The sequence below is a fragment of the Artibeus jamaicensis genome, unplaced genomic scaffold, assembly GCF_021234435.1.
Source record: "Artibeus jamaicensis isolate MK-2021 breed Jamaican fruit bat unplaced genomic scaffold, CSHL_Jam_final contig_465, whole genome shotgun sequence".
NCBI lineage: Eukaryota > Metazoa > Chordata > Mammalia > Chiroptera > Phyllostomidae > Artibeus > Artibeus jamaicensis.
Genome location: NW_026521843.1, coordinates 13,305,940 through 13,331,018, shown reverse-complemented (window position 1 = coordinate 13,331,018; position 25,079 = coordinate 13,305,940). Strand labels below are relative to the sequence as shown.

Here is a 25,079-nt window from a genome sequence, read left to right as displayed (position 1 = left end):
GAGGGTCTGCTTTCAGTTTGGGATTTCCCAGTTTCCGGTTCCGTGTGTTCTCAGGAGCTCCTTTTTCCATCAGTCGACAGGTATTTATCGAACACCCTTTGGTCTGTGCCAGGATCTGGAGAAATCCTCAAGAACAAAAACTCGGTTCTTGCCCTCAAGGACTGCCCAGTCCGCTGGAGAGGCAGACACTAATGAGAAATCTGCACTGAAAAGGGCATGATTATACCCAGAGATAAGCTGTCGAAGGGAAAATAAACATGATCCTATGAGGAACTCGAACAGAGGAGCCTAGCTGGCCTGGGCCGTTACCCCTAAAAGCTGAAGGAGGAGCTAGGCGGCCCCAGGTGAGGGGTGGTACAGGGAGGGAGTGAGGCCAGGGCCGAGGGCTTCCAGGTGGGAAGGAGCGAGGCACTTAGGGACCCCACAGGAACCCACAAGGCTGGAGTGGAGAGAGCAAGGGAGACAGACAGGCCCAGGGTGGCCTTTGAGGCCGCCCTCCCAGGGCCGACTTGGTGTGCTGTACGCTTTGGGAAGATCAGTTTGCCGTCTGCATCCTGGAATGGCGTGAAGGAAGGGGCGGGAGGCAGAGCGAGTGTTCGGGAGCTGGTGCCAGGGACAGAGACAAAGAGGGTGGCTCAGATGAGCAAGGTGGACACAGAGGTGGACAGATGGCCAGGGACATGAGGGGGAAAGGGGGAGATGGTTCAAGGGTGACTTCCGCATCGGGCGGATCTTCCTCAGAATCTTAGTGCTGAGCACAGTGGGCAGAAACACTCCGAGTTTCCTGGAGCACTGAGTCGGGCCTCAGCACTCCTGCACGGCTGCCGCAGTCCAGGCAAAGGAGAGGCTGGCAGGGGTCAGAGCCGCTGGGATCCCTGAAGGCCACTGTGAACTGCCGGATGCTGACACTGGCGAGGTGTTACCTAGAGAGCAGGCAGTGGCCTACTGGAGGCTTGGCCACCATTCCAGTGTCAGCCACAGAAAGTGCCTGTTTGGCTGCTTGGTTCTGGGGAGGAAGGAAATGAGGGACCCAAGGAGGAAGGACCTGGGTTCTGGTCTCCCTTCAGTTCCACTCATTCTAGGCTTCTGTTCAGGGGCTTCCTCCTGTCTCTCCTGGAAGCCCTCTCACTAGGTCCCATGCAGGGAAAACCGAGGGCTGTAAGGTGGATTTCCTGTGGGTGGAGGACAGCCAGGAGAAAGGAGGAGGGACTGGGGAGATGATGAGTAATCGGGACCAGAGCCACCTGGACAGGCAGGTGGTGGCCTTAAGGCGGCTCCCTTGCCCTTAGCACTAATGCCATCACTATGCTGACAGTAACGATGGTAGGGCGGCTTTCCTTTCTCGAATGTATTGAGCATTCTGCATCCTCTACTCCGAGTGGTCCACCTGGCATCACCCGAGAAGTGAGGAACGCAGACTCTCGGCCCCACCCTAGACCTAGGGAATTGGAATCTGCATGCTAGAGAGATCCTCGTGATTTCAATGCACGTTCTAGCAGGAAGCCCTGCTCTGCATGTGTTCTTTAATCTCGTGATCCTGCAAGAAGGACTCTTTCACCCCCATTTTTCCAATGGGGAAATTGAGGGTTCAGAGAGTTACCCACCCAAGACAATACAACTACTAAAGGACCAGATCAGGGTCGGCAGAGGATGAGCTCCTCTTTCCTCACCCTGAGCGCCCAGCATTGGGCCGGTGACTGCCCTCTGGGCAAGCCTGGCCCCAGTCCTGTCTTTGAGATTTAGGTTCATTTTAAAGGGAAACTGGGGTGGCCCCCTGCTGAGTATAGTCCCAGACCAACAGGTAAGGGTTAGAAGCACCCTGGCCTCCACTGCCTCTAGGACCACGCATGCCAGGGCCACGCAGAGCAGGGCCCACCTGGGAGGCGCACAGCCCCCCGGCCCTGCCCCGACCCTGGGTCTAGGCCAGGAGCAGATGGGCTGACTGCAGGGGAGGTGTTGAGAAAGCAGCTGACCCTCCTTGACTCGGGACAAGTGCCGCATTCTGAGGCAGTCCAGTTTGTTGTTTTGCTCGCTCGTGTGTGTGTGTGTGTGTGTGTGTGTGTGTGTGCGCGCGCGTGAGAGAGAGAGAGATCACTCATCTGGGCATGCGCAAAGGCTAGTCCGTCCAGGAGAAAATTCCAGAGAGAAGACAGTTAGAAACCACATAAGGAAAAGTAATTCCGTTTGGGAGAACACAGGGCCAGGCATTAAGAAAGGGGAGCATCGAGTTGGTGCCGTATGAAGTGAACTGTCTTTCCAGGTCACGCCACTCCCCGTGCCTCAGTTTCCGCATCTGCAAAATCCAGGGCCATTAGAGTACTCCCTCATCCTTACCATTTCTTTCAGCGAGCGGCTGATTTGTGTTCATTCGCATGAATAAATGACTTCCCCTAGATCAAATGTCACAGAGGGCCCGGGGAGGAAACGTGGGAGGTCCTGGGGGTGCCATCAGGTCCGAGGGCAGGCGCCCCCTTCTGGCAGCGCGGAGCCCTGCCGGACAGAACGTGCTGGTTTAAGTGGCGCAAAGCACTTGGGGGGTGGGGGTGGGGTGGGGGTTCCGGCCGGCGGGGTGGCGAGCCCCGCTCTTGGGGCCCGAAGAACTGCTGGGGAGCATGTGGTGGAGAGAGGACAGGGCCTAAAGGAAACACGTTGGAAGAGACGGAGAAAGTCTCGGCGAAACCTTGAAAGGCCTGTCCTGTAAAAAGCGTCAGCGAGTACCGCGTGCGCCCGCGAGGACTTACGCGCTTCCTCCCCCCGCCCCCCAGCCAGCTTGGCCCTGTGGGCACGCCGCGCCCCACATGTAGTCCCGGGAGTGTGGGCGTGCAGGGCGCCCGGATGCTGGTCCTGACGCCTGGCTCCCCCGGGACTCTGGGTCCCAGGTAACCCAGAACTGCCCTGGCCCCTTGTCTGGTGAAAGCGAAGAAACATCCTCTGGGGGCTGAGGATTCAGAAGCCTTCAGTGCTGTGGCGAGTTTCCGCTTCTGAGCCAGGAGGTGAAGTAGGGGCTGTTTTTTCCGTTTTTGCCTCTTCGTGTCCCCCTCCGCCTCTGCCCTCCCCGCTCCTCCCCCCACCCAGCTACCATGAGCCAGCCTTAGTGACCTTCCTGCCTGTGGGCCCACACTCAGAACTCGTAGCTTTAGAGAGGGAGTTCTGGGGCTCAGGTAGGAGGAGGGCTCACTCCCCTGACCGCCCGTAGGAGGCCCAGGAGTGCGTAATTAACCCTGCCCGCCCGCCAACGCCCACTGCGGGTAGTGCTGGGCCTGGGACCTGGCCTCTGGGAGGAGAGGACACGTGCAGGACCAGGGTAGGAGGGCAGGGATATTGGGAAGGAATGTCACCGCCCTCCTGCCTGGAATCAGGAGCAGGACAAGGAGTGAAGAATGTTCTCCTAAAAACAGCTGCTACTGGGGCTTCTGCCTACAGGGGAACCCTCCCTCCAGGAACTGGAGGCAGGATCCAGGTGAGGAATTTCAGGGAAGAGGCGCAGGGAACTGCTGCCTTAGGGAAGGGAAGCGAAACTAACTTGCATTGAGTACTTACTACCCCGAGCGCCACTCTAGGCATTTAATGTTCCCAGTAATGCAAAGATTTTAGAAGGTTTGTGTACCTTAATTCCGTGAGGACACAGGCCAGGAGAAGTTGCAGCGATCTCATGGAGGCAGTCACAATCCAAGTCTTCTAGAATGAAGGCTGAGCTCAGGAACCTGAGAATGGAGTGGGGCAGAGGGTCCAGAGGCAGATACCAATAACAGCCATAGTTTGGGAACCACAGGAGGGACTTAGAAATGATCTCCAGCATCTTTATTTTCCACATGAGAAACCCGAGTCTCCTAGAAATGAAGTCGCTTCACCAGAGTCTCGTTCCAGTGGCCCTATACCCCACCTCTCTCCCCACTGCAGGCCCCCCCCCCGCCCCCAGAAGGGGATGTTCCAGTCTGGGGCCAGGGGAGGCCGTGCAGGCTGGCCCCTTCTCTGGGAAGGGGGCTCTGGTGACTGGGAGGAACGGCGTGGGGCTACTTCTGCAATAGATCACCCCCCCTCTGGGCCTAGGACAGAGTTCGTGGGCCTGAAACCACAGCCCTGGCTTTTGTTGCCCAGATTTCTGGGCCTTCCGCCCTGCCCCAGTCCCTCCTCTGCTCTGGCTGTGCTCTGAGTCCCCGGGGCCAGCATGGTGCCTGGTACCTTGTGGGCTGTCACGTGTGACGCACGAACAACTAAGTGGTCAGAGGACCCCTGTCCCCACGGCAGGCACCAGGTGGGGCCTCTGAGCTACTCCCATAACTCTGCCGACAGTCCCTTTGTTCTTCCCTCTCCACAGGCAAAGAGCAGAAGGAGACCAACATCGAAACCATGAAAATGGAGGCAAGTGTTTTCCTCAACCCCAGGGGCTCTGTGGATCCCGATTCTAGGAGAAGAAAGCCACTGCTCTGACCGACCGTGGCGAGTGTGTGGCAGGGGAGCCCGAGGTGGCCCCTGTCCTTTTCTTTACACATCCCTCTGTGAGGAGGAGAGGAAGTGGGTATGGAGGTTGGACGTCCCCCAAGGTGGCCATCTAGTCCCCCTCCAAGACCAAGCACCCGCCCTCTCGGTGTATGCCCAGTGTGCCCTCCCTCTGCCCCCAGCTGCTCAGTCTCCAGCCCAGATGGGCCGCGCCCGGCACTTACAGGGTTGGCACCTCTGGCTGGGAGTCAGAGCTCCTGGGTTCTTTCTGTTCGAGGTGAGTGCCGCCTCGGTTCCCCCTCCGCGAGGAACGGACTCTGCGGTGGGGCTGTCCGTGCCCACCTTAATGGCAGTCTGTCTCTGTGTTGTCTCTCTGTCCTAGGGCTCCCGGGGCCGGCTTCGGGGTGGCTTGGGCTGGGAGTCCAGCCTCCGCCAGCGGCCCATGCCGCGGCTCACCTTCCAAGCGGGGGATCCCTACTACATCAGCAAGCGCAAGCGGGACGAGTGGCTGGCACGCTGGAAAAGGGAGGTGAGGTGCCTTCTGGCCTGGGCCCCAGCTGGTGCCACTGTGTTGGAGAACCAGAAGCTAGCTTCTGCCGCCCCCTGGGGCTGCGGCCAGTTTCCTTCGGGCTGACCTCTCGTACTTCAGGGGACTGCTCAATCCTAGGCAGGGAGTGGTTCCTTTCTTCTTTCAACAAATGTTTATTGAACACTTACTGAGTATCAGGCAGTGTCCTCACATGTGACTCCTGTGCTCGTGGAGTGGAGTTGGTGTTCTGACGGGGGAGACAGGCAGAAAACAAGTAAATGGGCTGAAATGGAGGATGACAGAGGCCTGCTCTGGGTGGGACAGTCAGGAGAGCCTTCTTGGAGGAAGTGACATTTCAGTTGAGACCCACAGGAAACGGAGAGCTGGCTGTGTAGGAGCAGGGTAGGAGAGAATATTCCAGGCAGAGGAAGCAGCACAAGCAAGACCCTGACTTGTTTGGCCGAATGAAAGACCAGTATGCGCGGAGTGAAATGAGCAAGGGAGAAAGTGGAGCCAGACCGGGCTGGGAGGCAGCCGGGGTCTGGTCGTACAAGGCCTTGTGGGTGCCAACTGAAAGGTGGTTTAATTCTAAGTGCACTGGGATGCCATCGACGGGCTCTGTGCGGAGGAACGATGGGAAGTGGGTGGGAGGGGCAGTGGTGGAGACACAGGACAAACCCAGGGTGGATGTTGGAGATAGGATCAGTAGGGTGTGCTGATGAGTGGGAGGCATGCAGGGGAGGGAACAGAGGGCTCGAGGATGGCCCCTAGGGGTCTGGCCTGAACGCTGATGACAGTTGTGTCACGTCATCGGATGGGGAAGACTGGGAGGAACAGGTTTTGGAATGTAGATTTCAAGGTGAGATGCTGAGGTGCTCGGTGCCTGGGCAGGAGAAGGAGCGGGTGGGCCGGCTGGCTGTAGACACAAAGGTGGGGAAGGAGTCAAGAGCAGAACCTGGTCTTTAAGTCCATGGAAACTGATGAGCTCACAGCGGGCAGTGCGGGGAGGGTGTTGTGGTGGCAGTGGCGGCAGAAGCAGGCAGAAACCAAGTTCCAGGATTGCATTTATAGAGATCCCTACGTTTATGGACCTCATAGAGAGCTGGGGTGGCAGGCAGTGGAGCAGAGCAGAGAGGTCTGGAAGGAAGCCAGGGGAAGAGAGTGGGGTCTCAGAGAGAAATTTCCCCAGGGATAGTGGCCACCCAGCCCTGTGGAAGCTGAGTCCATTGAGACATGCCTGTTGCCTCTGACAAACTGGAGGTAGCCGGTGGCTTTTCTAAGAGAAGCTTTGGTGGGGGTGGTGAGGAGGGTGGGAGCCAGCCCCTGGAGGGCTTCAGCAGCGAGAGGAGCGGAGGTGGTGAAGGAAAGGCCAGTGGAAGACCAGACCACTAAGAACAGGGCTGCTGTCCTGCATGTTTGACTTAAGAGAAGAGGTGTTGAGCCTTGGCTGGTGTAGCTCAGTGGATTGTGCACAGGCCTGTGAACCAAACAACCATGGTTCGATTCCCAGTCAGGGCACGTGCCTGGGTTGCAGGCCAGTTCCCAGCAGGGGACACACGAGAGGCAACCATACATTGATATTTCTCTCCCTCTCTCCTTCCCTTCCCCTCTAAAGATAAATAAAATCGTTAAAAAGAGAGAGAGAGAGAGATGTGTTGACTTACCAACACAGGGAAGGAAGCGGAAATGGGAAATGCCGGGAACTGCCACCACCTGGGGCACGTGAGAGTCACTGACACTCTCACCTGTCTTTGCCCCAGGCCCGAAAAGGAAGGCGTTATCCTCAGTACATTGTTTGGGGATTTGCTCCAGTGAAAGTTCAAAATAGGGTGGGGATTTGGAGGCCTGATTGTTTTCTAGATCTGGGAAGGCAGACATTGCTTCCCTGCTGGAGCCTAGAAAGCAGCAGCCAGTCCAAGTCCAGGAGCAGAGAGGGACCGGACCGGAGCAGTAAGAGTGATCTTACTGCTAGAAAGTAAGATAGAAATGGATAGAAATGGGGAACTGGGACCATGTTCCCCCTCTGGTGAGTTGCCCCTCTCTTGACCCCCTGGAGCCAGGGAGGGGCTTTGCTCTTTAAGCCCTTCTTATGCAGGGTGTTGTTTAGCCCTTCCTTAGCCTTGGGGCCAGAAGCCCAGACCTAAGGACTTTTAGACCTACAGAAGCTTCTAGAAATTCTGTAGTCCTCAAACTGCTCCCTTGAAGAAGCAGTACGGAGGCTTGCCCTTAGTTATGATTAAAAAGGAAACCTGCCCTGGCTGGCGTGGTTCAGTGGATTGAGCGTCAGACTGTGCACAGAACCGAAAGGTCACCAGTTTGATTCTCGACAGGGCACATGCCAGGGTTGCCGGCCAGGTCCCGGGTTGAGGGCGTGCGAGAAGCAGCTGATTGATGTTTCTTTCCCCTTTCTCTCTCTCTTCCCCTCTCTCTAAAAAGTAAATAAAATCTTTAAAAATAAATAAATAAGGGAATCTTTTCTCAACTTGCTGGAAAAATTAAGATAATAGCTACATTTTCCCAGTTTTAAGTTTCCTACTAAAATTTAAGAAGACTTGTTTACCGTGAACCTTTTCTGACACCCACGGAAGTAGCGAGAGTGGAGTAACGAACCCCATGTGCCTGTCATCCAGCGTCAACAACCATCAAAAGCTTTTCTAGAAAATCTTAAACCTTTGGCCTCTGCTTCTTCCCCAGCCCCAACTCCAAAAAGAGAGCCCCTGCCGACCCCCCAGCTGTTTCCCAGGCAGTGTCACCTGAAGGTCCAGCCAGCAGCTTCAGAATGAGACACCTGGTCTTTGGAAGTTCCTGCAGGGCACTGTCACGGAGCTGCCACCCAGAGCCTGCGGCTTCTGAGTGCAGAGTGGGATCCTGGGGTTACCAGAGGCCAAGAGGACTCTCACTTGTCCCGTGACAGGCTGAGTGTTCAGGCACCTCAGGAAGGGCGTCACCTGGAGGGACTCAGACACGTTCTTCTTTTTTTTTAAGATTTTACTTAATTTTTTTTAGAGAGAGAGGAAGGGAGAGAGGGGGGAAAAAGTGGAACATTGATGTGCGAGACATACATCAGTTGGTTGCCTCTCACACACCCCCAGCTGAGTACCTGGCCTGCAACCCAGGCATGTGCTCTGACTGGGAATCGAACCAGTGACCTTTTGGTTTGCAGGCCAGCACTCAACCCACTGAGCCACACCAGACCAGCCAGGGCAAGACTTAGACTCATTCTGCAGGGGATCATCTGTAGGTCAGCAAGAAGTGGCTTTTGGCTTTTAAGGGACGAATTGGAATTTAGGGAAGAGGTGTACAGTGTGTGCAGAGGTTCGGAGGCCGGCAGAGCCTGGCCTGTTCGGGAGTGGGGAGGGGTTGTGGTGGCGGAACACGGAACAGGGCGCTGAGAGCTGCAGGAAGGTGGCTGGGGCCAGGGTGGTGGGGCGCGTGTGCCCTGCGCTGGGGCTCCCGCTGGACTCCAGTCTGCAGCTGCCCCTTCCCTGCGGGACTTTCTTCCCCCAAAACATCCTCCTCTGCGTTAGTTCCTTTTCCAATGACCACCTTTGTCAGGCAGGCCACAGTTACTAAGTGAGGGCTACTCCTTACTTTTCTGTCTGTGTGAGATGGCAGATCTCCTCAGACTTTCCTGCCCTCCCCCCCCACCACAAAAAAAAAAAAATTAAGACGTAGAATATCACAAAATGAATGAAATTTGAAGCAAGCGGATGAGAAACACAGGGCATTTCTTCTTTCCTTGAGGCTGAAGCGGGAATTCCTGCTGGGGCGGGGAAGCCATCATCTTCTGTCTGTTCCAGCTCCTATTCTCTGCACCTCTCTACTGATTCTTTTAAGGATCAGACTACCTTAACCAGGACCAGGCCCTCCTATAGAATGGAGAGTGGGTCCCTGTTGTCTCCCTGTCACATCAGAGATCCTCTGGCTGTTTCTTGAGGCTTCAACACTCACTGTCACCCACCCCACTTCACTACCATTCTCCAATACGAGGGGCCAGCCTCCCCTTCATACTTGCCATGCTCCTTCCCTCATCTTAGCCTTTTTTCGTGCTGTGCTTTTCCCCTCTCCATTCTTCAGAGTTGAGTTCAAGAGCTGCTACTTTCTCCAGGAAGCTCTCCAGGATTTCTCCAGTCTACATTGACTTCTTCCCTTCTCTGCACTCTGCAGCCCTTACTGATAATATTGTCGGATTTAGCACCTGGTTTCTTGGAGTATTTTTTCACTATTTAGTGTGTTAGTCATGTATTCTCGCATTGCACCCAACCTGGCGCTGGGTAGGGAGAGTACGCTCCGTGAACACCTGTTGGTTACTCAGCCATTGGGAAGTTGATGAATGGGGGACCCCTTGTCAGGGAGCTCGGCCCTTGGGTTTCCACCCCAGAGCCCAAGCCCTTGGTTTCCAGGGGTGCTGACAGGTGTACCTGGAAATAGCATGGGGTCCGAGGACCTGGGTGGGCAGACCCCCACAGGTAAGGTAGTGCCTCGACTCTTCTTCACGCTGTGCTTCGCTCCTGCTGTTCCCACTGGGCCATTGCTGTATTTGAGCTCAGGAGAGCCTTCCATGGCCTGGGAGAACGGCCCAGGCTCGGGTGGTGGGAAGGGCAGAGGTGAGGTAATCCCTTCTCTCAAAGGAAGGCAAGTCCTGGGACCCTCTTTCTACTAATTATCAGAGAAGAAGGACCCAAGGGAGGGCTTAGGTTTAGGAAGAGCTTCTCACAGGTATTGTTTCCCTGGTTCCTAACACTGGGAGGCGGCGGGGAGCAGAGGCCCAGCCAAGCAGCTGGAACAGCCTAGCAGCTGGAACAGCCGTCCAGCCAGAGGGAGGGCCTGCGGACTCTGATAGTGTGCTTCTGCACAGCCGGTGATGACGTGAGGGCTCTCTGTAATCTCTTCACTCCAATCTGATTTTAAATTGCCTCAAGGCAAGGATACCACGCCCTGCTGATCTAGAATCTAGTCTCTTTCAGACTCCCAGCCTGATGGGGGGGGGGGGAAACTCATGCATTCTTACACTTATTAGAGGCTAAGTACATGTTAAATTGGCGATGATAACACAGCCCTAGCCAGGAGGGTCAACTGTTTGGAGCATCGTCCAGGAGGGCCAGGGTTGCAGTTCTGTATCATGTTAAGGCACATGCTCAACCAATGGGTGCACGGATGGGCAGAGCAGCAAATTGATGTTTCTCTCTCCCCCCTCCCCCTCCTTCCCTTTCTCTCTCAAATCAATCAATAAAAAAAATATGTTTAAAAAATATAACAAATAATTTTCAGTCCCAATATCATAGTCTCCCCTCCCTGCCCCTCCCCTCCTCTCCCCTCCTCTCCCTTCCTCCCCCCTCCTCCCCCCCTCCTCCCCCCTCCTCCCTCAACACTCAGACCCAACCTCCCCTGCCCTGCCCTCAGGCTGCCCAGCAGGTAGCAATGCTTCCCTTTGGAGGTGAGTTCCAATGGTGACTTAATCTCTTCCCAGGTGTGGGACCTCAGGCATCCTTAAACCTTACCAAACCGAGGTCCTTCCACTGTGGCGGCAGGGGCAGCACTCTCCTCTCCCGGGTGTGTCGGCACTCACCAGTTCCTTTTCTGCTTGGGCCCTTCCCGAGCTTGTTCTGTGATGGTGCTCCGACCCCCTCTGCCCCCAGGGCTGTCATTCAGAGGGATAGGTGAAGATTTGCTGAACGAATAAATCTAATCCCAGAGTTGTCTGGGTTAATAAGGTAATACGTAGTATTTAACGCTTCTAGCACAGTGCTAGCATATAATATTAGCTGGATCATTTTTTAAAATAAATTCAAATTATATAAGTTCAACACCGATACATTCTTATTGTAAAACCCCCTCCCCACCCGCATTTTAATTCCTCCACCAGAGGTACCTGACAGGGCTTTTCTTTCCATTTCTGTGTGCATGTAAATATATAATTTTGCTTCACAGTTCCTTTTTCTTTTCCTTTCTTATTCAAGTGGAACCACACCGTAGTTTCATTTGACAGCTTGGTTTTTCACGTACAATAAGTCTGGGCAGGCGAGCTCCGTGATTGGTCGCTGCTGTGTTCTACCATGGGCATCACCGTGATTGTATTTAACCATTTTCTTCTTGGGCACTTGTGATTGGTGTTTACTGTGATCTGCCGCATAAGCACCGAAACAGTAAACACCCTTGGTTAGGACTCTTTGTACATCTGGGTTTCTCTAGAAAGAGAATGCTGGATCGAAGGGAACGTGTATTTTGCATTTTATAAAATCTGCCAAATTGTCCTCCTTAAAAAGGCCAGCACCAATTTATGCCCCTAACAGGGTACGAGAAGACTCTCACCTTTGCCAACATCAGTATTTTGCTAATCTAATGGTTGGGGAGAATGGTATCTTGTTATGATTTTAATTGGCATTTCCCAGATAATAAGTGAGGTTTGACATCTTTTCATATGTTTATTGGCCATTTGCGCTGCTGCTTCTGTGAGCTGAGCAAATGTTGCTTCCTCTTGCTTTATAACCCTGCAGTCTCAACAGACTGCTTCCTGTCTGCCCTGGGAAGAGCAGCCTGTGAATGTCCACAGGGTCATCTCCTGCTGCGCTCTATTCCATTGAATAAGCCATCACCGCGCACCCACTAAGCAGGGGGCATTGTGCTGGGGGCTTTGGGAATAGGTGGATCGTGGATCGATTTGATCTCCTGGGCTTTGGTATAGCAGACTGGAGAAATGTCAACACATGAAGGTCGAAAACCAGAGTATTAGTAAAATATGTTAAGTGGCAGCTTCAGGGTATTCTGACCGGCAAACATTCCGCGCTTACTCACCATGTATAGACTAATGAAAACCTAAACTTTTGCAGAGTGGCCTCAAAAATAACATAAGCCTTCAGAGAGAGGATGCCATTTGGAGCAGGCATGACAGCATGCTCCACCGAAAGGCTGAACGTGTTTTAAAGGCATTCCCGGGACAGCCTGTGAGCAGTCGTGACTTCCAGGGCTGCTGGCCTTTTGGCTAGGCTGGGACATTGTCACAGAGGTTCCCCATTGGCTCTTAAGTGGATGGGCTGTTTGCACACTAGAGAGATCGTTTCATCTAAGAGAGGAAAGCTCTTTGAACAACCCCCATTTCTTTTGGTGGTAAGAAAGCAAGGGGTGGGGCAGGTGGTCGTCACTCACCTGGGATCCTGCAGCTGGCTGCAGCGAAGCCTGAACTAGGCCTGAGGGGAAGGACTTAACTGAGCACCTACTGCACGCCAGGCACTGCCGAGAGCACTGCTTTCCCCGTCATCCTAAACTAGGATGACGTTAATTCGTATTTCAGGGCCCATGAAATGGAGGCCACCCCAGTGACGCCGGCCTACGTCACACATCTCAACCCGAGTCAGCTGCACTTACGGGGAAACACCTGTCAGGGAAACGTACACCAATCACAGTGCTCCGGCTCAGCTTTAGCTAGTTGACCTTCCTCTAGGAAATAAGACCTGCTGGCCTTATAAGGAAATCCCGGACTTCCTGGCCAATCTGCTGCTGTTTCTGCATTGCCTCTTCTAATGCTCGGGGAGAACGGTCCACTGCTTGTGAGGTACTATGTTCGTTCCACCGATCCGTGGATTGTTCTCCCTTGAATAAAGGCCACCAAATGCACTGTTAAGGTGTATAATTCTCGTTTGTCAGATATATGATCCAGAATCCCTGTAAGAACTATTCGTATCCAATTTTTACTGTTAGGACACTAGGTAGCAGCCACGTGGGTGACCCTATGGAGCAGTCAGGTGGGCAGAACTGGACTCCAGCTCCCGTGCTGGGTTCGTCTGCACCCACATAGCTCAAATGGAACCGAGTCTCCCCGGTTTGCAGTCTTGGCTCCTCCTGAAACCGAAGTAGGTGTGAGGAGAGCGGTGTGGGCCCGGCCGGCCCTCCGCCTGGCTGCCTCCCCTCCCCACCTCTCCAGCTGCTGGGGTGGAGGCCGCTCCACCAGCGCCCTCAGGGCCTGTCCCCTGCTCCACTCACTGGGCCCCAGGCCCTTCCCCTTGCATTGCTGTTTCTCGTGATCCGTGTTGGGCATTGTGAGATGGCGTTGAGAGGGTTGGAGTGAGATTCAGGAGGCCTGGGTTCTGGTCTCAGCTTCTGTCCCCGAGCAAATCCCAGGGGGTCTGTCCCCGCTGCGCTCTTCAGTTTTCTTGTGAGTAATGTGGCAGATACAGACTGGAAGACCCCCCAGAGAGTCTAGAATTTCATAATTCAGAGGGGAGGAGGACAGAGATCAGGATCCACAGCTCCCCTTGTCTCCTTTACTGGCTTGTCTGTAAATTCTGAATTAAATATTTGAGTGCATCCTCAGGCTCACATAAATGCCTCTTTTAGAAGTACACACATAAAGCATCCTTGTAAGGATTCTTTAGGAAAGAAAACTTTAATGAAATTCACGTTTGGTGCTAGAGTCTAGTGTCCCCCTCTGCTACTGTCCTCATTTCCTCCTCTGTCATTTTATGTCAGGAATGGAAAGGGGGGGCGTGGTGCACATCTTCAGACACTAGGTCCAGGGATGAGGGAGGGGCTTGACCTCATCACTGAGAAGGTGGTGTTGCGGAGCGTGCCCACCCTCTGGCACACACAGCCTCCCGCGGTATTTCCTTAGCCCGGGAATTCACAGCCCTGCTTCTCGGTTTGGTAGTCAGAGATCTGCCTAGATCTGCAATCTGCTCCTCACTGCTAGTTTTCATTAATCATACAGTCATTGGTTCATTATTTCAAAGAGTTCTTGAGCCCTGACTGAGCAAATACTGTGTGCTTGGGCTTTGAGATAACACCGGATGTGTCTGGGTATCTCCTGTGTTCCAACATGTTCTAGACGCCGAGGAAACAAATCCAAAGGGAAATCAGAATCCTGCTCTGGGATGCCCCCTCCCCTGGGAGAGGCAGGCAGGTGAGCAAATAAATCGTGCTGCTGAAATCCAGGAGGGTTACTGCAGAAATACGAGGAATGGGGCTCTAGGAGTAACTGACTGGCCCTGCCCAGGACCTTGGGGGGGCTCGCCGAAGAAGGGACATCATGCAGGCCCTCCACTGGAACAGGAGTTTGCCCGACAGGGCCCGTGAGGAAAGGCACTGAGGGGGTCCTAAGGTAGGTGGTCCAAGAACTTGTCTAGGAGTTCGGAGTCCAGAGTGCCTCAGGATGTCTTGCATACTCAGTTCAACTTTACAGGTGTTCTCATAGCATTTTCTAGGAGGCAGACAATGGAAAAGATACAGTGGTGATGCTTTTTCTGCTCTGCTTGAAAAACCAGACCATTTGTCAAGGCGGTCCCTGGGGTGCTCAGGCATTGGGTGGCAGGCTGGGCCCTGTGACTCCGTGAAGGAGCCAGCACACTACGTGCAGGAGTTCACAGCCGTGAACTGATGCCTCACTGAATATACATAGCACCGTGCCGGCACTGGGGAGGCGGACGGGCAGTGCGCTCGAGGTACACGCCGCCCCAGGAGGCGTACGCCACCCCACGAGGTGCACGCCGCCCCGCGAGGTGTACGCCACCCCACGAGGCGTACGCCACCCCAGGAGGCGTGGGGGTGCACAGACCGTTCACCGTGAGCCTCACTGTCAGTGGAGCATGGGGCTCATTCTGTGCTTCTGGCCCCAAGTTTGATGAGCAAAGAAAGGTTGGAAAGCTTCCCAGAGGCAGTGTCCTTTGAGAATTCCAATAGGGATACACAAGGAAGGCATTTTAGGGAAAGGAACCACTGAGGACAATGAGAAGGAGGCGTGAAGCTTCTGAGTTGTTTAGGGAACAGCAAGAGATCGGTCACTGGGGTCTGGGAGTCGGAGAGAGTGCAAGAAGAGATAAAATGGCAAAGGAGGGTGGTCAGGCTGTCCACGGTCTGCTTGTTGTAGTGAGGAACTCAGGCTTCCTTGTGCAGTGGGGGCTGGCACGTAAGAGCACTGGGTGTGTGTGTTAGGAAGAGGACCCTGGCAGCATCGTAAGGGGCCCAGACAGTGGGCGTTTAGAAGCGGGACCAGTTAGGAGGTGTTACATTTGGCTTTGAGGGTCAGGGTAATGGGGATCGGGCTTGATAGAATGGACGGAACGTGTCTCTGGTTGGAGGGCAGGGAGAAACCTGCTTGGTGTTTGGGGCGTAGGGAGTGGGGTGGGGTGGCTGCCATCACCTGCACTAGAGGATCCTGCAGGGAAAGCTGGTTTGGGGCAGGAAGGTGGTGTGGACTTTTCATTGTCTTAAGAAAGTGTGTATTTTGATGAGCTGGAACTTTTTGGTTTAATGAAGTTCAATTTCTCCATCTTCATTGGTCAGTATGTGTGTATCTCTAAGAATTCTCTGCCTACCTCAAGGTCGCAGAGATTTTTTTTTTAAGAAGGGGTAGGCTTTTGAGTTGGGTTTCAGACAAGCTGCTTTTGAGAAGCCCGCTGGGTGGCCATCCACAGGGAGCGGGTTAGCAGGCAGCTTCCACGGCATCACTGTCACTGGCAGACGTGGAGGGCAAGTGCAGGCTGGAGGGCAGGGAGGGCAGAGCTGAGGCGTGGAGGGCAGCCGTGCATTGGAAGGAGCAGGACAAGGGGGGACAGAGACTTGCGGTGTCTGGGAGCAGCTAGCAACCAGGACCAACTTGTAAAGGAGTTCTGGAACTGAATGGAGGCCCACGAAGCCCCCCTTTTCACCCATCTGGAGCTCTTTCTAACCCTGTCAGGTCTCTGTGGGCACCTGTCCCTCACCTCTCAGTTCACACTCTCCTTGCCAACAGATTGTGTGTGTGTGTATTTGGGGGGGATTTTACCATTTTTCTGACCTGACTTTGTCATAACCCTTCCCAGGTGCTGTCTTCCTCTTTAGCCAGTGGGTTGTGGACAGTATACATGTATTCAGATCTCACTTCCATTCAGGTGGTTAAACACAAATAGGGATAAAACAGTTTAGTCTCTTGTATGTTTGAATCTAGGTGCAGTTTGAAAGGTAACTTTGTGGGGCAAAAAACCAAACCAACCCCAGAAAAAAAAACCCCGAAATTGAGTTGGACATTCTTTCTACATCCCAAAGGTGCTGTCAGAGCCCGGTGTTTCTTAAAGGGTATGTCTTCCTCCCTCACAGTCACCCGGGCACTAGAAAGGCACGTCCCCAGCCCCCATTCTGAACCAGTGGGGACAGAATCTGTGGCTCGGTTCCTGAGAAATCCGTTTTTCTAGCCAGGTACCTAGATGATTCTGGGGCATGGGAAAGTTTGAGAACACTCAAGCTATTAATGAGAGAAAGTGAACAAAATCTGGCCTTGGAGAGATTCCCCCGAAGGTGCATTTACTATATTTTGGACCACCTATCACCCTCATCAGGGGTCTCCCTGCAGTTGGAATCACCTTCGAGTTTTGTTGTAATTGCCCCTGCTGGGGCCCCTGCTTTGGGGTCCATAGTGAAGGGCGTGGCCCAGGTGCTTCTCCAGGCGATTGGTTCCAAGGTTCATTACCAAGTGGGGGGAGAAGGGCAGGCTCTAAAGCTGGCAGAGCTAGGGGGCCACTTCCGAACAAGGGCGGGGGGGGGAGGCTGGAAGAGACTTGGTACAGGAATTCAAGTTTTTTCTTTGAGTTGGAGATGGTGGGCGCTTTAGCTGCTTTCAGCCTAGTTTAGCCCAGTGCTCTAGGCTGAACTCCTCTGGAATCTTCCCTTTGGACCCTGAAACTTGAGAGGGTCTGCATTCTGAATGGTGGCCCTGAGGCCCCACCCTTTGGCCCCTGGAGCCCAGCGATAGCGGGGAAGGAAGAGCAGCCCAGGCCTTTGGGGTTTACGGGGTGCCTTTGACCCACATCCCTCCTCAAGTATGAAATTAGCACTTCTCTCCAGGGTCAGGTTTCTAAAGCAAAGTGGCAGTATCGATGCGTCCTCAAGCAAACTTGACATAAGGTTCTTTCCACCTCTCACATGTTCCACCCTCCTGACTTCCTTCGATCTTATCTGTAATATTCAGCAGAGGGTTGTGGTTCCATTAGACTGATCCAGAGAGGCTAGGCATTTTTAGCCGGTCTTGTCCTCAGTGTGATCCCCTGTCGGTCCCAGACGTTGCAGCCTCTCCAGTTGATTTCCTGGTCAGGAGCTAGTGAGGTCTGGGGCCCTGCAGCATCCCCACCCCCACCCCCTGCTCCTGCCCCGCCTGCACCTTCCTCCCTCCCTGGAGGCCTGGGCACACCCCGAAGCTCCTGGGTGTGCTGGGGGATGAAAGTGACTGTGAGAGAGAGTGGGTTTGTGGAGAAACCTTCCCTGACAGCGCAGGCCCGAGCTGCAGGGAAAGCGAGAGCAGATGGGTGCAAGGAGGCAGGAGGTAGCAACTGGAGTTCCGGAAGCCTAGGGCAGGTCCGGCAAGTTCCGGCTTCCAAGCACACAACACCATTAGGACGTGTAGCAGTGACAGGGAGAGAAAGGGGGACCTGTGGAGGGGTGAGGTCTGCTTGGGGTAGAGGTGGGGGAGGTGAAGTAAGGGGTCAGTCTGGATCAGAACTTACGACAGCAGATCCCAGAACAGGCGCCAGGCTGCTCCCGGTCCGAACAGATAGGCAGACAGCTGCGCCTGCGCTCCTCGCCCTCCCTTCATCTGGCAGGAAGCAGATGCCATTGCAGACTCCCCCAGAGACCTGGCCATTCCTGTCTGAGAAACCTGGGGGGCCGCACCGTTCCCAGCTCTCCGTCTCTCTCCCTGGAGTCTTACTGCCTTTGCTGATCCTGGCCTCCCTGACTTTCCTTCCTTGTGAGGAGGAAGCCTCAGCCACGTCACTTACTGTCTGATTGCACGCTGTCCTGAATGAGGGCCGTGCTTCCATGTGTGAGGGGTCTTGGGCACACGATTAGGCTGCGAGTCACAGAAAGGTGGAGGCCCATCTCCTCCACCGGACCCTCCACCCCCACAGTGTCCTCCCCCACCCCGGCTCAGTCAGGTGCTCGGGAGGCCTAGGGCTCCTGGATCCTAGTGTTTGGGTGTGGTCCAGGCGGGGTCAGAGGTGTGCTGCCAGGTAGAACACAGCCTCTTCAGGTTCTAAGACTCTGCTGGCAAGGTGGTTGCCCCTTGGTGTTTGCAGAAATGCTGCACCTCTCCTGGGCCCACGTTTGGGGTGGTGGCACGGAGCCCACGCATCCTAAGCCGGCACACGGCAGGTTGCCATGGTGACCCTTTGGCTTTTCCTCCAAAAGAGGATGGATTTCTCTTTCAGCCCAGATCCTCTGCCTGGGCTGCCACCGTTCTAGGAACTGGACTGCCCAACCCCATTACCTCACACTCTCTGCCGTGGTGGCAGCTTGTGGATGGCTCGGTTTGAATCAGGACCCAGGACCAGAGGACAGCATGTTCTGGCTTGAAGGGGGCCTGAAAGGAAAGGCCTAGGAGATGGGGCTTCGCCTCAGGCATGTGCACTGAGCCGGTCTCATCTCCCTCTGCCTGCACCTCCTCATCCCAGACCACTTCCTCTCCAATTAAAGGCTCCGAGCCTTCTGGTGGCCTCCATCCCTCTAGGCCTCAGTCCCCTCATTGTAACAGAAACAGCCAAGGCATTTAGTGGTGTCCATACCTGGTCAGTAGCTGAATTACCTAGGGAGGTTTTAATAGGTTCCTGGGCCCTACCCCAAGCCTGCTGCTCTCTGTAGGAGAGAGAGCCAAGGAATCCGTATGGTTTTAAACCTCCTTGGGTGATCGTGATACATGTAAACCTGAGGGAGTTTGGGATTCTTCTGGCAAGATGATGTGTGAGGCCCTTATGGGAAGAAAAGCAGCTCTGCCCTGTGCTGAGAACGGACCGGGTTCCCAGGAGCTTCTGAAGATCCCCTTGCAGGTTACTCTTGTCAGAAAGCCGATGTTTCCTGGTCATGCTGGCCAAGCCCAGACCAGGCCCCCACCTTTCCGCCACAGGAGAAGCCAGGAGAGAGAGAATGACCGAAAAGGGGGAATGTTGCCATAACAACCAGCTCCAGGCAGAGGCCTTCCTTCCAGGGGCTGGTACTTCACCCCAGTCATGGTGGTTTCCATGGAGATGGGTTACTGAGGGACAGGGGAAACATTTGCCCCACTTAAAGCATTAGTCAGGAGCTGCCAGCAGGCAGAACATCTCTAGGTGGGAGCCTTGGACCCCTGTCAACTTCAAGTCGCCCCCACCATGGCCTCTGCTCTCCCTGAGCAGGTCTGACACTTCTCCCTGCTTAGTTGCTCTCTCTGTGACTGGTCTCCCTAGCAACAAGTCTTGCCAACTCCTTGCTGTTGGCTTGTCGCTATTTTTAGCTTCACTGCCAGCAGCCTAGTCCTGGTCATTTGCTTGCAACTTCCATGTGGACCGTGGGGAAATGGGAAAACAAAGGTTCTCACCTCTTTGGGGTATCCTAGACCTGGCCCTCTTAGCACCCTCAGAACTTTGCTATGGAAAGTATCTGTCCCCCACTGGGAACTTGGGCAGTGGCTTCCGGGTGAGGCTTCTGCGACGACATTGGTTTCAGTTCAGCAAACACTGTTTTAATTCTCTACGATGTGCAGGGAGTTCTGGTGCACACTGCTTCCATGTAAAGCTGAGCAAGACCCAGTTCCTACCCTCCAGATTTTAACCTTGTGAAGGAGAAAGCTGAGTACACCTTAGCATGGGCCCAGGTTGGCAGGTGCCGCCAGAGGGCTCCGAAGTGCTGCGGGAACATGGAGGGGGAGGGGCAGGATGACCTTTCCATGGGGGAAGGCGAGGGTGAGAACACGGAGCAGCATTGTCAGGTAGAGCCTTCTGCAGTGACAGAGATGTTCTAAACTCTCTGCCACCCGGTACAGGAGCCCCTATCCCCAGGTGGCTTATGGGCACTTGGGATGTGGTTGGTGCAACTGAAGAACAGAATTCTTTTTAATTGTTTTTTTTTTTTAGATTTTATTTATTTACTTTGAGAGAAGGGAAGGCAAGGAGAAAGAGAGAGAAATGTCAGTGTGTGGCTGCCTCTCGTGTGCCCCTACTGGGGACCTGGCCCGAAACCCAGGCATGTGCTCTGACTGGGAATCGAACTAGCGACTTTTCACTTTGCACTCTGGCGCTCAATGCACTGGGCCACACCAGCCAGGGCTATTTGTGTTTAATTTAAATAGCACATGCAGCCAGGGGCTACCTTCTTGGACAGTTCAAGTCTACAGAAACTTTCATGGCGGACATAATTGGTGAACTGGGCCAGAAGGATGGGGAGGTAGGATTTGGGCTGGTGGGAGGGGAAGGGGAAGGGCAAGGAAAGCATGAGCAAAGGCACCAACCCCCCACACACATTTGGGGACTAGCAAGTAGGCAGACAGAGTGTGGGGTGCATGACGTAAGTGCTGCCTGCGGATTGTGGGGGCCTGGAGTGCCACGCAGTATTGATGTCATTAGCAGGCAGTCAGAGGGCATGAGTGTAGCCCTGAGGCTGTTGAGCTGTAGGTGGGAGGACCGGATCCGAATAGACGTCCATATTCACCTCGTGCTCTTTTGTCTGGATGAGGCCTCCTGGCCTGGAGGTCAGCGGGAGCGTTGGTGTGGCGGAACAGAGTGTCTTCCCAACGTGCGACTTGGCAGATGGCTTCCTGGGGATTGTGGCTTCTCTGATTTTGAGGAAAGGGTCTCAGGTGGTAAATGTCCTGTTTGATGGAAACAAGATAACCTCCCTTCGTCCTGTAGGCCCTGGATTTTGACAGAGCATGAGCTGAATGCTGAACTTGGAGTTGAAACCAGCCAGGCTGGCATGGCATTCCCACCTGGACCTGTCTGTGCAAGTGACCGCCCTTCGGTGTGGGGTGGGAGGCAGGGAATCTCGGCCTTGGGTCTCATCTTAACTCTGTGAGTTGGAGAGTCATGATTAACAGCACATCATGATCACACTCTTGGGAAACACGGAGAGTGACGTGTACCAGAATGGTAAATTTCCCAACTCATCACAGGGCACATTCTTGCCACACAGGTCCTCGTACTTGTCCTGCTGTGTTCTGGCAGTTGACTGGTATCTGAGTCACTGGAAAATGTAATTAAAATCAGAAGTTTGCTTGATGGATACAGGCTCGGGGCTGAGCGCACCAGGTGCCCTTGAGCAGCATTCTCATCAGGCCTAGCGGGTCACCACCGCCTTCGGCCTGCCTCTCCTTCGGCCGTGCTGGCTGGACCCTCCCCCTCCAACACTTCTTTCAGGCTCTCGACACACACCGGATCTTCTTTTCGTCCAGGAGTCCTCCTTTCCACGCCCCTCTCCTAACATGTCCGAGAACCTGACTGTTTCAGGAGACTCTGCTTTTTCAGGTTGACTGAATCTTTATCTCAGTCACGAGACCTGTCCTGGTGATCATGCTGGGTGGGTCACTCTGGAAGGCAGGGGACATATGGGACCTGAGGATCCTTGAAGACTCTCCTGGTTTGTTCCCTGATCTTCTGCTAAAGGCACTCTCGCCCTAGGTTGTGGCGTCTTTTCTGCTTTGGGGTTTGCCTCTGCCCACAGAGCACAAAGGCAGGCATCCCTGAGAGGCTAGAAAAGGGCGGCCTCTCCTGTCTGGCAGCTACAAGAGAGGGGTCGCACCCTAGGATGGCGAGGGGATAGCTCTGAGTTCGGGCTTTTTTTTTTTTTTGCTTAAGATGGGAGCTGAGTGAGAGAGGCTACTGTAAGTTGGCCGAGAAAGTGAAGCTGATGGCTGTGGCCCGATCTGACACTTTGAGTCCTGGCTGAAGAAGTTCCAAGACCAGCAGAGTGTAGAGGTGAAGGTGTTTAGCCATCTAGTCTAATGGAAAAGGAGGGGCGTGAGATGGAGTGTCAGTTACTTACTAGAAAGCCAGGCGAGCCAGATCAGGTTTGAGAGGAGGCCTGTGGTGAGGCCTGTGAAGCGGCCTTGTTGACGGGGCCCAGGTGCCGGGGAGGCATCGGGGAGAGAGGCAGCCTAGGAAGTCTACTGTGTCGTATAAAGGGTGGGAGCAGGCAAGAGGCATAAACTTGGGGTTCTCAGGGACTCTCCTGAAAAACTGTACCAAACAGATCCTGTGACTGGGTGGAGAGAGGGGCTGGGAGAGAGAAGGGCCTGTGTTTTTCTCGAATGGCTCCTTCATGCTGTGTGGATTCTGGGTCTCACTTGGAGTTGTGAAAGGGTGGTCCGTATTCCCCAAGAATTATTTGGAGAAGGTGTTCTGATTTGGAGTCCTCCTTCCTCTTTCTTGGTGTTTGCTGGCTCGGAAGGGTGCTGAGCCCCAGGAGAGATGGTGGGTTGTCCTTCACAGCACATCTCTCGACTGCGCCCCGTCAGCACCGGTTCGGGCCAACGTGTTCCTGCTGACGGTGGCAGGAGGCCAGGCACCTAGGGCGTTAGGTGGTCCTTAAGTGGTGCTGGGTTTCCAGGGCCTGGCAGGGCAGGTGCCATTGCTCCTGTATTGCAAATGAGAAAGCAGACTTCTTGGGGTTAAGTGGCTTGTTCGGGGTCATGACACTGGAAGCAGAACCCATGTCCAGGTCTTCTAACCAGTGCCACTGGCCTACCAGCCTTCCCCTTAGGAGTGTTTGCCTTTGGTTCCGCTGCTCTTTCTAATTCATCTTGCAAACTGAAACCAGGCTCATCTTTCCAAACCACCCGTTCATCTCCTCTTGTCAGGAAACCTGCAATTAGTCTTCACTGCTATAGCATCTCGCTATCGGCACCTTCCTCTGCACCATTTAGCTTTATTTGTGTTGGGGGTGGGAGGTGAGCCATGAGTTACCCCCTCCCCAAACTAACATCTCTTATTCCTCACCCACCCTACGTCATTCCAAACCTAATCCCTTCTCCAGGCCCAGTCTGGGCTCCGCACTGACCTCTCTAACCTCATTTATCATCATCTATCCATGGTTTGTTGGCTTCCAGGCCATCCAGATCCCTCGGGCTTGGTGATACAGCTGTCTTTGCAGGCTTTCGCTTTTCAATGGCTTTTTCCTATCTTTCAAAGTCTAGTTGAATCTGCCCATTCCTTTTGTGACTATTCTCCTTGGGGCCCCTGCGGAGAAGGAGGGAGCTTGCAGTGGTGGAAGCTGTACCTACCTCTAGGCTCCCCCTGGAGGCGCCTGGAGACGAGGAATGGGGGTCGCGCTGCATATATGTGATTGGGAATGAAGGGACTGTTACCCAGTAGTTCTTGTCTGCAGTTTGGCTTTCCGCATTTCAGTTACCCGAGGACAACCACAGTCTGGAATTAATGAATTTCCCCAACCATCTGCATCCTAATAGCTTGATGGTCCAGGGTCACCCAACACAGATGACCGACCCTCCTTCTGACAGGTGGTCAGAAGGGCCAAAGTAGCCTAACAGTAGTTGGCAGTGCTTGGTCACACACCTCACTTCACCTCACTGTGTTGGCATTTCATCAGCTCACATTGCCACAAGGAAAGTAGGTGAGTGCAGTGGTATTACAGTATATTGCTATAATTAGTCTATTTTATTAGTTGCTAATCCCTTACTGTGCCTAATTAATGAACTTCATCATAGGTGTGTACGTATAGTAAAAAGCATATATAGCGTTGGGGACTACCCGCAGTTTCAGGCACCTACTGGGAGGGGGTCTTGGACCCAGTTCTACCCCTCCCCCCAGTAAGTAGAGGCTATCCTACTTTTGAACGAGTGCCCCCCCCCCCCCAAATCTTGCAGAAGAAAAGCCGGAAAATCAAGGCCGACCCAAAGTGACCTGTGGAACCCAGAGACTTGGCTAGGAAGAGGTTTTGAAAGACTGAACTCCGCAGCTAGCTTTTCACCGCACCTCTCTCCATCCGCCTGTAGAGGGAAGGGAGTGCCCCCCCACCCCCCACCCACTTCTTGTTCTGGAGTGTTCCCAGTTCTGTGTGGCATCTTCGGTCTGTCTCTGTGAGCTTAGAGTTTTCCTGCAGCTTCTTGGGCTTCTTCACTCATCCGTAACCTTTTCCTTTCTCTTTCTTTTTATTTGGGTATGCTTCTGAGACTCAACTTTTAACAACTTTTCTGACTGTCCGGAAGCTCATTTCTCCTTTAGCTACGCTCGCGGCTTACCTCTGTACCTGGATAGAGAGCGGTCCGGGCCCGAACGCCCTCCTTCCGGCGGTGCCCCTGGGGGCTCCCCGCTCGCTCCGGACAGCGCAGAGCTCCTGCCGAGTTGGGGAAGAGGGGGCGGGCACCGCCTGCGGCCCGGCCCTGCCCGGCCCTGGGAACCCGCAGGGCCCCACCGCGCCCCCGGCCCCCACGCCCCCCGGCCCGAAGGAGAGGGGCTGGCCCACTGCCAGCGTCGGAGGGCCGGCCCCCTCCCCCGGCCCGCTCGCAGCCAACCAGGCAGTCCAGCGGGGCCCACGTGACCTGGAGTTCTAGACAAAGAAAATGTTCAAGCCCTCCCCCCCACCTCCCCCCTCCCCCTCTCTCTGGCCCCCTCCGCCCCCAGCCCCATCACCCCCTTCCCCTCCCCCCAGACGGGCAGCTACTTACAGAGCTCCAGGGCCGGGGCTCACACCTGAGCCGGACCTCGGAGGGGCTGCACCTGGCCTTATGGGTAGGTTCCTGGACAGAGCCCTGGGGGGCTGGGGGCGGGAAGGCGGCAGGGCCGACAGGGGGACCTCTGAGCCGCTGCAGCCCTCCTGGCTGAGAAGAGTCAAGTACGCCTCCCTGGCCCGAGTTCTGGAGATGCTGAGTAACTCCTGTCCTATCCCACTGTCTCCTAAGGAGCCCCAAGTCCCACTCCTCCCTGTGCTCAGGTGGGACCTGGCTGGTCAGGGGCCAGGGAGAGCAGCCCTGCCCAGAGCTCAGGGCAGTGGTCAGTGAGGGCTGGGGAGCAGGCCCTGGGCAGGGGTGCTGGGAGCCCAGGAGTCGGGCTGGAAACAGCACTTTGCTGAGCTGGCCGGCAGCTGGGGTGTCGGCGTTTCCGCGTTGACCTGTGCTCTGGCTGGTGGACCATGCTGTCCTCAGGCTGTGCCAACCTTGTGGCCTCTTGGGAGGAGTAGTCTCCTCTCCTGCGTGTCCGTGGAAGCCACCGGGCGGGCTACCAGGAAGAAGTGGTGCTGGGGATGGAGGGAGCCGTGCAGTCCTGACAGGGGCCGTGGCTCGTCAGCAGGAGCCTTGGAGAGGGGGACAGCCTGTGATGGGAGAGGCGCCTGGGTCAGCCCAGGATCCATTGCACCAGTGGGGAGTCCGCGTGGGTGTCTGGACCTC

The 25,079-nt window shown here is 54.7% G+C and overlaps 1 protein-coding gene and 1 long non-coding RNA gene across 13 annotated transcripts in view; one reads left to right on the top strand and one right to left on the bottom strand.

Annotated features, from left to right (window-relative positions):
* DNMT3A (DNA methyltransferase 3 alpha) overlaps positions 1-25,079 on the top strand; it is a 94,628-nt gene that overhangs the window by 53,297 nt on the left and 16,252 nt on the right. For 9 of the 11 annotated variants that reach the window (XM_037146759.2, XM_053666821.1, XM_053666820.1 and 6 more), the window contains 2 exons: positions 4,319-4,362; positions 4,823-4,969. In XM_037146759.2, the coding sequence (XP_037002654.2) occupies positions 4,319-4,362; positions 4,823-4,969 (191 nt within the window). Of the gene's footprint in view, positions 1-2,649; positions 2,994-4,318; positions 4,363-4,822; positions 4,970-24,319; positions 24,424-25,079 lie in introns of those variants that run through there. The other 2 variants (XM_053666828.1, XM_053666833.1) reach the window with 2 other exon arrangements.
* LOC119050412 (uncharacterized) lies at positions 19,815-25,054 on the bottom strand. 2 transcript variants are annotated; one of them, XR_005082742.2, is made up of 3 exons: positions 24,360-25,054; positions 23,934-24,028; positions 19,815-22,309 (listed from the first exon to the last, which is right to left on the bottom strand). It is a non-coding gene; the product is annotated as an uncharacterized LOC119050412 (long non-coding RNA). The 2 variants fall into 2 exon arrangements; XR_008391939.1 differs by lacking the exon at positions 24,360-25,054 and adding an exon at positions 22,742-22,911 and having other exon boundaries at positions 23,934-24,223.